This window comes from Mesoplodon bidens (genome assembly GCF_964165515.1).
Source record: "Mesoplodon bidens genome assembly, chromosome: 14".
Lineage (NCBI taxonomy): Eukaryota > Metazoa > Chordata > Mammalia > Artiodactyla > Ziphiidae > Mesoplodon > Mesoplodon bidens.
In genome coordinates, this window is record NC_138170.1 from 63,422,518 (window position 1) to 63,435,996 (window position 13,479).

The 13,479-nt window shown below is 37.3% G+C and overlaps 1 protein-coding gene across 1 annotated transcript in view; it reads right to left on the reverse strand.

The window, feature by feature from the left end:
• Positions 1 to 13,479, reverse strand: part of BIRC6 (baculoviral IAP repeat containing 6) — a 238,718-nt gene that overhangs the window by 198,511 nt on the left and 26,728 nt on the right. The window contains 4 exon segments of the mRNA XM_081254965.1: positions 408 to 519; positions 4,086 to 4,279; positions 10,594 to 10,731; positions 12,825 to 13,006. Coding sequence (XP_081111091.1) covers positions 408 to 519; positions 4,086 to 4,279; positions 10,594 to 10,731; positions 12,825 to 13,006 — 626 coding nt within the window.

The following is a 13,479-nucleotide window of genomic DNA, read 5'->3' on the forward strand; positions in this document are numbered from 1 at the left end:
AAATAAACACACACCCAGAGGGAATACTTCTCAAGACACAAATCTGGAGAATACTGCCTGTTTGCTGATTAACTGTATACATAAACATATTATATATATCATACTTATCATATATATAATCTGAAAGAAAATAGTTATAAAGCATTAACTCAGTTATTGGTTACTTTTTTTTCTTTTTTAATGTTTTCCCCTTTCATACACAGTATGTGACATAGGAAACAGCCAGTCAGTATTAAGATCAAAAGTATAAGAACAAAACTCACATTACATATATACATACAAGCACAGAGCCTGGGTGCAGAAAAGAGTATAATGACTGAAAAAGTATTAAAATGTTGACAATTTTACTAAAAGCTACAAAGGCTACAAAGTCATATTGAAAAGAAATTTTTGACAGCCTTATTTACCTGATGATAAAATCCAGCTTGAGCCATGGGATCTGGCTGTGCCCATCTATAGCCTACATGAGGCCATGAGGTAAATGTCTCCCGTCTGTTAGCTTCACTATACATCAATGATCTAAAAGTAAACAAACTTTATGTAACCGAAGTTGGGCATCAAATTACAGTGACACTACTATCTACCACTGAAGAAAAAAGTTTACTGGATTATCAACACAAACTGGGAATGTCTAATTACCAATTCAAATTTGTGTTTTAAATTAAAAATGATCAGTTTTAGGAACTTCCCTTGAACAGAGTAGGGAAAAAAGAAACGTGATAAGATAGCTACAACTGATAAACAATTCCCGGGGAGATTAAATTAACCAATGTTGCATAATTAGCAATCAGAGAGCAGAAAATCTGAAAATGTAGAGGCACAGAACCCTACACTTTCATCATGTGACGAGTTTTGCAAAAATGGATAAAACCACAACCAAAGGAATGGTAGTTTTATCTCAACCATATTGAGAAAGTATATTCTAGTTTAGTTTTTTCTTTTTTAAGTAGAAAGCAATTTATATGTTCTTTCTCCAGAGAAATCCTTTTCCAGGAAACTTGTACTCTCCAGGGAATTATCAAAAAAAAAAAAGAAACCTTCACATATGTTTTCATTAAAATACATTAGCTCACTAAGAGTGAACCTGTGACAATACTAGAGTATCTTTTTAAAGGAGACTACCAAAATTAGAAAAAGTCCAAACAGCTTCAAATAAGAAAGGACTGATAAGCAGAGCTTCCTCTTCCTAACACAGAAGGGCAACTGATTTTTAAAAAGAGAGAGAAAGTGGTAAAGGTCACCACAAAGAGACCACAAAAATACTTTCCTTTAAATTCTTCCCTTAAATTAGTACATGGTTTCCTATAATATTGCTAGAGAGCTTTAGGTTTAACTCATAGCTGTGTTCTGATTTGAAAAAAAAGAAAAACAGGCACTTCGCCGGTGGTGCAGTGGTTAAGAATCTACCTGCCAATGCAGGGGACACAGGTTCAATCCCTGGTCCGGGAAGATCCCACCTGTCATGGAGAAACTAAGCCTGTGCGCCACAACTATTGAGCCTGCACTCTAGAGCCCACGAGCCACAACTACTGAGCCTGTGCACCCCAACTACTGAAGCCCATGCACCCTAGAGCCCGTGCACAGCAACTACTGAGCCCATGCGCCGCAACTACTGAAGCCCACGCACTCTAGGGCCTGCATGCCACAACTACTGAGCCCGCGTGCTACAACTACTGAAGCCCACGCACCTAGAGCCTGTGCACTGCAAAAAGAGAAGCCACCACAATGAGAAGCCCGTGCAACGAAGAGTAGTCCCCGCTCACTGCAACTAGAGAAAGCCCTCACGCAGCAACAAGGATCCAACACAGCCAAAAATAAATAAAATTTAAAAAAAATAAAAATTTTAAAAAAATTGTTTAGTTAGAAAAGTTTTATCATCTACAGGCTATAGATGTCTTCAAAGATCTGTGTCAGTCTCAAAACAGAAAACCTGTCCATTTAGTTATATTACCAAACAAAACAGCAATAGCATCCAGTAGACCCTTACTCAAACCTCCAACAGAGTTCATCAAGGTTTTCATAAGGTTCCTAGATTCATATTTAATGAAATAAACACCACAGGCTATATCAAAATTAATACTTTGAGACATTTTAACACCTCCAGAAACACTGACAATCCCATCTAATGAATGCATTTTCTAAAATAAACCATTTATGACAGCTTGCACTGAGTTCTTCAGATACTCTCCTACTGATTGCAAAGAAAATAGCTCTGAAATTATAGTGTCAAGATAGGCATGGCTCTCAGATAAGAAACATTTATTCTAAATACATACTTTTCCTTTTTCTCCCCCTCTCCAGACATATTCCAAAGAATATTTTAATGATAGCCACAGCACATATCATCTGACAGTTATTAAAAATGAAAGTCTCCACATTTTGCCCAAAAGTTAGAGATACAATATTACTATGGAATACAAAAATTCTTCCCAAATGTTAACAACCAAGAGAAGTTATTTACATAATAATAAAATCACTTAACAAAACAAGGGCAATTGATTAAGCAGTTTCAGTTTACAAAAGGATAAACTAATAAATATCGCAAACTAATATAAGAGCTATACGGGAATTCCCTGGCTGCCCAGGGGTTGAGACTCCATGCTTTTGCTGCCGGGGGCCCGGATTCAATCCCTGGTCAGAGAACTGGGATCCCACAAGCCACACAGTGCAGCTGGCGGGGAGTGGGGTGGGGGGGGCAATACTTAAGATAACATAAGTTAGAGGTTAACTCATTCAGTAATACTTTTGCTACATCAGCATGTACTCTTTATAAATGTACTTCAGAAAACAGCATAGGCAGTTACAATTCACATTCAATGAAGGAGTGAAAATGTAAAATGCTACATGGAAAGGGAAATGTGAACTTATCAAAACTGCTAAATTTAATATCTCAGTAAAGCATTTCTGAACTTCAGTACTGATAAATTTTATTTCAAATAACAAATCATTTAAGTTTTTCAGTGAATGCATTACTGACTTTTTAGTTAGTTTTATACAAAGCAGAACTCCAATAAATCTCTAGTGAAGAAAATAATGATTGAGTTGTGGTTTTTTATAATACTGCTTAAATCCAGGGCAGGCAGCATAAAAATCTTAATTCAAAATTGCCCTAGGGCCTCCCTGGTGGCGCAGTGGTTGAGAGTCCGCCTGCCGATGCAGGGGATACGGGTTCGTGACCCGGTCTGGGAGGATCCCATATGCCGCGGAGAGGCTGGGGCCGTGAGCCATGGCCGCTGGGCCTGCGCATCCGGAGCCTGTGCTCCGCAACGGGAGAGGCCACAACAGTGAGAGGCCCGCATACCGCAAAAAAAAAAAAAAAAAAAGACAAAATTGCCCTAAAAAAACAAAAACAAACAAACAAAAAAACCACAAAATTGCCCTTTTTTTTTTTTTTTGCGGTACGCGGGCCTTCTTACTGTTGTGGCCGAGCCCGTTGCGGAGCACAGGCTCACAGACACGCAGGCTCAGCAGCCATGGCTCACGGGCCCAGCCGCTCTGCGGCATGTGGGATCTTCCCGGACCGGGGCACAAACCCGTGTCCCCTACATCAGCAGGCAGACTCTCAACCACTGCACCAGGGAAGCCCATCCCTAACTGCTTTTTTAACTCTGTTCATTTTTTAAGTAGGAAATAATATATGGCTCTTTTTTGGGTTTTTTTGTTTTTTTGTTTGTTTGTTTTTTATATGGCTCTTATATTCAGATTCTGGCAGAGTCTTTTAATTTACCAAAATTTATGCCAAAGGTCACAAAATTTCATCAAGGCAAAATAATTCATATATATTTAATAATTATAATATTTTTAAATTGACTCAAATATTTACTAAGCATGTACAAAGATGGAATTTTAAAAATATAGTTTCATAATCCTTTTAAATACTTTCCAGGCATCAAAAGAAATTGTTTAACAAGTCAAGGAGTAGTTTACTTCACTTCAGTACTTTAAGAGAAATAAAAATCTGAGTGGTTTTCAAAAATATTTTGAAATTTTTTTAAATCATAATCAAATTTTAAGTTATTCTTTGTTAATCAAAAAACTCATCAATTCAATCTCACTGTCACACCTTTTTATAAGCAAGGTCATACCTGTCCACAGAACGACCTGGCCCCACCCCAAGTTCTGGACGTGCACTAGGTAAGAGGTAAGACAATCTGTCCATCACTGAGGACGCCACAGGTAAGGCAGCAATATTTTGATTTATTTTCTTAAGTTCATTCACAATGGCACTGGCAATGGACTTCAACACATGATGAGGAAGATGAAATGTAACTGTGGCCCACTGAAAGAAAACAGGAGTGTAAGCAAAGGAAAACATACTCAATAGTTTTCACCAAAACCATGACTTATACATTATAAGATAAAGAACTATTTATAGTCTCAAGTGAGTTTACTCCATTAATTTATCATTTAAAGTAAGAACCTGCAATTACATAAAAAATGAAACTAACCATCCTGAAAAAGAAAGTTTAGAACGAAATGGTAGCACATCTTCTTACATATCTCATCCACAATTAAGGATAACTAAAATCATCTGTAGTGAGAAGCTGCTGCATAGCCCAAGGAGATCAGCTCAGTGTTTTCTGACGACCTAGAAGGGTGGGATAGGGAGGGTGGGAGGGAAGCTCAAGAGGGAGGGGATATGGGGATATGTGTATACATACAGCTGATTCACTTTGTTGTACAGCAGAAACTAACACAACATTGTAAAGCAATTATACTCCAATAAAGATGTAAAAATAAATTAATTAAAATTAAAATTTTAAATAAATAAAATCATCTGTCATTTTTCACATTCCTCCAGCACATACACAATGTTAAGCATAAACTAGGCACTTAAATATCTCCACTCATAAATATATAGCTGTACAATTCATCACTACTAGGTTATACAAAGATTTACTTCATATGCTGTATTTTTTGTTGTCACCATAATCCAGCAAATTATCTAAAGCATAGACCTTATTGTCACACAGGCTTGGATTCTAAGCCCAGCTTCTCCATCAACCATGAGACCCTAGTCAAATTAACTTCAACTTCCTACTTCTGTGAAATGGGAAAAAAACAAAAAACTATTCACATAATGTTTTTACAAGAATTCAAGTGAGGACTGGTGGTGTCTAACAGAGTAAGCCTTCAATAAATGTTAACTACAATTATTTAATATTAAAATAATTACTTAAGAAGTTAGACTGCAAAAAATGCTAAGTATTAATCTCCAAGAGAAATAAGTCTATAAAGTAATTTCATCTTTATATCCTGTTCCTGCTTGCCTATGAATGGTTTCCATTCTGTCTAATACACTCTAGGCAGCCTACTAAATTACTACTTATCTATATTACTGGAAAAACTTGTGGCCAGAAACATGACTTCAATTACCTAAGAGACAGAGAGAGAGAAGCTCTTACTTTGTTTCTAGACCTAATCTGCTCATAGACCCAGAGCCTCTTGGTTGAAAGGGAGGCCAAATCCCCTTGAGAAAGGATCCTACAACAATGCCCCAACTCTACACTATAAATCATACTCCAAGCCTTCCCCAAAGGCACCTGTGGACATTCACTGTAGTCACTGTGCACTAGGGAATAGAAAATATTGTGATCTTTCAGGCGTCACAAGATAGTAACACTGAACTGACCTAAAACATCACTGTGGTCCACTAGTGAAAGTGGGGACATGATGGTGAAGTGATTGATGGAATTTTGGCCCAAAGCTGTCTCAATGAGCTCTGTGGATCCCCAGACCTATCTTGTAGCTATTTCTCTACTTCCCAAATGTACAACTGGAAGAGAAATAGAATAGGCAACTAGAAAAATTCCTACACTGTTTCTCTGATCCTCTTGGAGTACTACTAAAGTAAGAAAGGCCAAGTGGAAGCCCCTAGAACTTTCATTTTTTTCTACAAAGCTACTAAACAAAAGTAATGCCACATCCTGAGGAAATTTCTGAGATTAATGTCACTATACTAGACCTGAAAGATACAGGGGTAATCAAATTATCTCATCTCATTTAACTGACCTATTTGGCCCATGCAAACATAAATGGATCTTGAAGAATGACTGTGGACTGTAAAATCAGGTGATGACTTCAACTGTAGCTGCTGTTCCAGAGGAGGTATTTTTACTGAAGCAAATCAACAAATCCCTTGATATTTTGTAGGCAGCTACAATTCTGTCAAATACTTTTTTGTCTATACTAATTTTTAGGGCCATCCAAAAGTAGACTGCTTCTATCTGGCAGAAACAATAAATCTGCAGTCTTACCCTAGGACTCATGCTTTTTACCATCGTCTAGTCTGCAGAGATCCTGATCAGCCTAACAACCTGCAGATCATCACCTTGGTCTACTACATTAGTAACATCACACTAACTGGTCCAGATGAGGGGGAAGTAGCAAGGAACTTAAATGCCTTAGTAAGACACATGCAAGCCAGAGAGAATCAATAATCCCCAGAAAAACTCAGGGTCCTACAACCTCTTTGAAGTTTCTAAAGGTCCAGTAGTCTGGGCATGACAGGATATTTCCTCCAAGGTGAAAGATAAGTTACTATAACTTGTAAAGGCCAACAATGAAAAGAGGCACAATGCTCGGTGGGCCTAAGTGGATTTTGGACCCCAGCGTTCAGCATATTTGAGTATGCTGCTCTAACTCAATCATCAAATAATACATAAGGCACAAGAAGCTCTGTAGCATGTCCAGGCTGAATTGCAAGATGCTCTACCACTTGTACCTTGTGAGCATATTCAATGACACTAGAAGTGTCTGCCGCAAGTAAAGATCCTATCAGGAGTCTCTGGGACAATCACGTAGCAGAACGCTAGGGTAAAGCCATGCCCGCTCCTGTAAATAACTCTTCTCCTTTTGAGAAACAGCTCCTGGCTTCTTAGTAGTCCCTGATAGAAATACCTACCCATGAGACAAATGTCTATGCAATCAGAGTTGTTCACCACAAACTAGGTGTTATCTGACACACCAAACCATAATACTGGGTATGAGGGCTAGCCTTTATTAAGTGGTTTATAAGAAATCAGTCTTGAGAAATCCAAAAGGCAATTCAATTTCGGACCAGTTGAATAATCGAGTAGCTCACATTTCCACAATACCTACTCTTTATGACTCCTTTCTCATTCCACATTGATGGCTTCAGAGGGAACTCCTTATGAGACAATTGAGGAAGAAAACCTTTAGCTGTGACATACAGATGGTTCTGCGTATTATGTTGGTACCTCCCAAAGTGGATGGCTGCAGCATCACAGTCCCAATCAGGACAGTGGTGAAGGTGAAATCTTCTCAGTGGTCAGAACTTCAACCAGTTCATCTGGCTGTTCTCTTTGTCTGGACTGAGAGTTGGCCAGAAGTAAAGGTCCTCAATGATTAATGGACAGTAGCTAATGTTTTGGCTAGATGTTCAGGAATTTGGAAGGATCAGGATTGGAAGATTGTTAACAAGGAAGTCAACGGTTAAGGTCTTTGGACAGACCTCTCAAAATAAACACAGTGTGAAAATATTTGTGAAATACGTGAATGCTCATCAAAAGGCATCCACTCTAGAGGAAATGGGCAAATTATACGCACTATACGAATGTCACTCACCCTCTGGCCATAGCTACTCCAGTGCTTGCTCAATGGACCTGTATGCAAAATGCCATGGCAACAGAGACAGGGGGTATGTACAGGCCCAACATTAATTTCCTCTCATGAGGACTGAGCAGGCTAATGGCAGGTTAACCTGCCAATGGCAAATATCAAAGCTGAGGCACCAATATGACACCATTTTCCAGAAGAAACAGACAACTATGCAGGTTGATTATATTGGATTCCTTCAGTCACAGACTGGGTAGCAATTTGTCTTCACTGTAATAGACACATATTCCGGATGTGCATTTATATGTTCTGCCCACAATGCTCTGCCATAATATTAAACCACTACTGTGGACTAATAGAATGGATTATGTACCAACAAAGTATTCCATACAACTTTGCTTTTTGCTTCTGACCAAGAAAGCACTTCAAAGGAAAAAAAAAAAAAAAAAAAAGGCAGCAATGGGCTCTTGCCCATGAAATTGACTGGTCTTACCAGGGTATCATACAGAAGGAGCTGACCTGACAAAAAGGTGTGATGCCTTACCAAAGACTTATCTTCAGTATTAATTGAGAGAGACATCTGAAAGTCTGGAGTTCTACCTTACAGGATTATGTATATGCTTGCAATCAGCAAAAAACACATGACACAGTTTGTCCTAGCAGGGTTGCTATTATATGTAATAATCCATTCACAGACTTTTTTTTTAAGCTTTAGGCTCTAGAGGTCTTGTGTCAAGGAAGGAATGTTCCACCAAGGGTACAATGGTTCCATTGAATTAGGTGTTGATACTGCTAACCAGCAATTTTGGGTTCCTCTTGTCACTGAATCATCAGGCAAAGAAGGTGGTTATTCTACTGGTTGGTATGATGAAAACTGACAAACACAGGGAAATTGGATTGATGCTAAATAACAGGAGCAAGGAGAACTTAATTATAATCCAGGAGATTCTCTAGGGTGCCTCTAAGCTCTTCCACATCTAATAGTAACAGTGAAAGGACAATTACAACTTAACACAGTACCACAGAAGATTTGGATCCTGCAAGAGTGAAGCCTTGAGTCACCTGACCATGTAAAGACACCAGACCAGTTGAGGTGCTGGCTGAGGACAAAGGGAATACGGAATACGTAGGAGAAGAAAGAGGCTGCAAATATCAAATATATCCTCTTGATATTACAGACCATTATAGAACTGAGGGATACAGCAACTATATATATTTTCTTCCCTTATTACATAAATGATAGATGGATATATATTTAGATAGATACAGACACAGAGAGATACACTATTTTACGTAAAAATTTTTGGTTGTAGTTAATTTAGTCTTTAGGTAGCACAGTTCTGTTACCTAAACCCTTGAAACTATAAATTCTAGGAGTAGTTAATATCACCTAGGGATGGATAAAATATCTGTTGGAACTTTGTGTCTGTTCTGGGGACGGGGAGAGAATATCTTCATTTGTAAAAAGGAACAGTACGTCTTGCTAAGTAAAAGCATAATATTTTTGTTGTATGAAAGTTCAAACACACGTAGATGGTACGTATGGAGATGCGGAGTAGCCAAAAGAGTGGCATGTGCCAGTTATTAAACTACTGTCTCTCGGGTCCGAACCTACCCTTTTCTTTCTTCTCCATCATGTTTGGGCTGGGATTCTGTAAACTATTATTTCTTCTTTGCCAACCAGTTTCCTGGCTGTTAAGTTCTGACAAAAGGAACACAGGGTGGAAATTGGACAGCATGATGAGGGGAGAAAGACTCGTTCCTTGCTATTACTTGTCATTACTATCAATATTGTTTTAGCGAAGGACCTGGTGGCAGCAGTTGATTCTTCTGGTCTTTAGAGGTTTTTTGTTTTGTTTTCTTAGAATTCCCAGGACCAGTTTCACAGAGCTCCCTCAGAGACACTAACATTAGCCTAGTAGCATCTCTCTTCAGAAATCTGAGGCTCAGTTCATCAAGTTCCAATCTCCAAGCTCCTGAGGTACCTACTGGATAACAGCTCCTCCTCAGAAGTCTGAGTCCCAGACCCATGGGGCCTATTCTCTAAGTTTTTAAGTATCTAGGTTCTAAAAATCCTAACCTCTTGTTCCTTCAGACTGAGGTGAGTGCTGATTCCCATAGCTAACATCTGTGTATTACCTCAGGGTTTCCTTTTCACTTTTTTAGTTCTCATACACATATTACGTCAATTCCTTACAATAAATTCTCTCTGTTGAAATACACAGTATGATTTCTGTTTTACTAAATAAAAATGTTCCATCAATGGAATAAGCATTCATAAAATCATGGTAAATCTATAAAAATAAACTTCAACGTAAATATTAGGAAGAATACAGATGATCTATGAGGACTGATATGAAAAGATACTCAAGATACATCCTTCAATGAAAAAAAGCATGGTATATGCTATAATCTGAATGTTTGTGTCCCCCCCAAATTCATCTGTTGAAATTCTACCCCCCAAAGGGGAGGGTTATTAGTAAGTAGGGCCTTTGGGAAGTACTTAAGTCATGAGGGTGGAGTCCTCTTTATAAAAGAGGTTCCAGAGAGATCCCTTGCCTTTTCCACCATGTAAGGACACAGTGAGAAGGTACCAGCTATGACCCAGGAAGAAGGACTTCACCAGAAGAAATATCACTCAGTCGGTGGTATTCCGTTATAGCAGCCCAAACAGACTAAAACAGTACATCACAATATTTTAGTATAATTTCAACTGTCCTCGAGAAAAAAAGATATTTATAGATGCAAAAGTTATTTTTAGGAAAATAGCTTTTACCTTCTACCTCTTATACCTTCAATATAAAAATTGTATATGTACTACATTTACAACTTAGAAAAGATGTTAAAAGAAAAACACAGAAAAATTAATGAAATATATCCAAGGATTTAATTCAAAGCACCATCTCCCACAGACATCCTTAGTTATCAATGTGGGGAGGACGGAGAAAGGCCAAAGTATAGAGGTGTTCTTTCTATTATAACCCCAAACAAGGTAATTTTTTTTTAACTTCTTACCTTAGCAACTTTGTGGTTTGCTGCAGTCTCATGAGATGTATTTTTCAAACCATCTTTGAGCTGTGTGATGAACAAATCATAACCCTCCGTACTAGAAATATCTACCTTTTCTAAACATGCAGATAAGAGCTGTTGTGCCTAAATAAAAAAGATGATCACAAAAAATTAACCATAACCAAAAATGTTAAATTCAGATTCTTATACAAATATTTTAATTCTGATAGGTACTACACTAAAGCTTCCTACTTTTACGTTTTTTAAACAAACTTAGTTAAATCAAATAATGACTTGAAGGGCTGTTACAAAATTAAATGAGATAAAGCAACGTATTCAGTGTAGTACCACATAGTAAAGTTTTAGTACATAGAAGCTTTTATAAGCCAAAGCAAGACAGAAAAACTGGTTAAGCTGAAACCATGAACAAAAGTAAAAGAGATAAAAATGTAAAGACATAAATGTAAAGTCCTCCAATGAGCTTTAAATACTCAAACTATGCAAAACCGTTAAGAGGGGTCACTCACTAAGTCAGCAGGTAATAAAAAAAAAGCCCTTTGCATTGTTACCCACATATTCAATATGAACTACGTTAATAGAAATATTTGGGCAATATATGGAAAAGAACACATCCACACTAATCCAACCAAACCCAGGACCCCATTCTTTAGGCAAGACAGTAACAAACTAGTGTGATGCAGGAAAGGATGCCTGGGATGCTGGAAGGACTACAAACAATATTACGTGAACAAGAGAGCTGTAATTATTTATGTAGAAAGAAAGAAAACCAGCAACAGATATTATGAGCTGGCAAGGTGGAGGAGGTGGCAGAAGCTGGCTAAATATCTAGCATTTAGGTCAGAGTAGTAGGAAAAATATTGACTTGACGGTCCATTTCATATAAATGTTCAACTATTTGACTGTAATTCTGTAGTTCCTTTTAAAACCCAACAGTTTGATACCATCTTTCATTGTAGGCTACGATGTATATCCTTTATTAAGCTATCACCTGGTCTAAGTTCCTTAAAGTAGGAAAGGAAAAAATGTTCAGTACAAGTAGAAATCATTAATTCTCTGTCCAAAGATTTTAGACATGCCCCCAGATCCAGATATTCTGATGACAGAAAGATGGCTACTCTGTTTTCAGAACTCAAACCTTTAGCAACATGCTTTCAATATTAACATATACTAGATGACTGTGATATGACACTAAATATGAAATCTAAGTAGATATACGTTGGTACTTTTTTTTTTACAAAAAGCCTTCCAAAGAGGGAATAAAACATTTAAACTGCACTTAAAATTCACACATTAACACTTTTCATGTCCTAAAAATGGGAAATATGCTATATTGATTTTTATCAATTAATCATATCAGTTTGCCAAATGCAAAACAATTAATAATCAACAACTTGGGATGAAGGCAAATAATATCCCACTTTATTAGCGTGTACAGCATTATAATCTTTTATATTCTGAGATGATTTAAAATCTGATAAATCCGAAAAATGTACTTTCAAATTACATGATATGAACATCAACTCACACAAAAGGATTTAAGTTAGGATAGACTTACAAATTAAGTAATGAATATGTAACACAGAAAAATACATATAGCTAAAATTTTAAACTGGAATTGTTAATGACACATAGCAAAGATTACTGGTTGTCCATTACTATTTATTCCTTCTTTTTTAATATTAAAGAAAAAAGAACCACCTCAGCTTAATGTGGCCATGTGACTGAATTCTGGCCAATGGAGTAAATATGAAAAGGGCATATATGAAAGAGTTTGTAAAAGAGAACAAGAAAAAGGAAGGAGGGGAAGAGAGGGAAGGAAAGGATGAGGGAGGTAGGTGAAAGGAAAAGGAGAGAAAGAGGGTGGGTAATACTAGTGTGCTCCCCTGGCCTTTTTTGCCCACCTTTTCCTTAAGACTGGGAAGTAATGAGACTTGAAGCAGCTGTCTTGGACTCAGGAAATGGAAGCTAAGTGTTGAGGCAAACAAAGCTGTCCCTATAACTTAGCCCAGTACTGTTACTGGAAAGAAACTATCTTGTTTAAGCCATTGTATTTTGGGGCCTCTGTTACAGTGGTATAACCTGTACAGTTCATACTTCTTTGTTTTTATAGGGATACATATATAATATCCTCAAAGGACAACCTAATTTCATTTAACAGCTAGTAAGTCTGAAACTACATTAAGTAGAAAAGCATATTGATACTTATTTCAACTTACCTCTGTGACAGGTAATTCAAGCTGAACCACATCATCCTGCTTTGAAACTGGAGTTTGCAGAGCAGTGTCTAACAACAAGATTCCATTAAGGTCCTTTCTACACCCTACTGCATAATCATCCACAAAAATAACTTTATCCACAGCAGAAATATACTGACATTTCACCTGTCCACCTGGTTTAGCTGTTAAAAGAACAAAAATTAAACACTTAAGATTTTAAGACCAAAAGTTCATTTAAAATAAATGTTTACATGGCAACTAAATATAATAAGCTTTGGCTGAAAAAAACTGCTCTAAAGGACATTAGAACTGATAAATTGGAATATGTACTGTAGCTTAAAGTAACAATATGAAATTATCAGAACTTGAAAACTATATTGCTGTTATAAGAGAATATCATTATTCTTAGAAATACACATGGAAATAGTAAAGGGTAAAGGAACATGATATACGCAACCTATTCACAAGAGAGCAAAAGTAATATGTATGTATGTGTGAGGGAATGATAAGCAAATGTGGTAAAATATTTAAAATTAAAATTAGTGAAACTGGGGGTTTCCCTGGTGTCACAGTGGTTAAGAATCCACCTGCCAATGCAGGGGACACGGGTTCGAGCCCTGGTCGGGGAAGATCCCACATGCCGCGGAGCAACTAA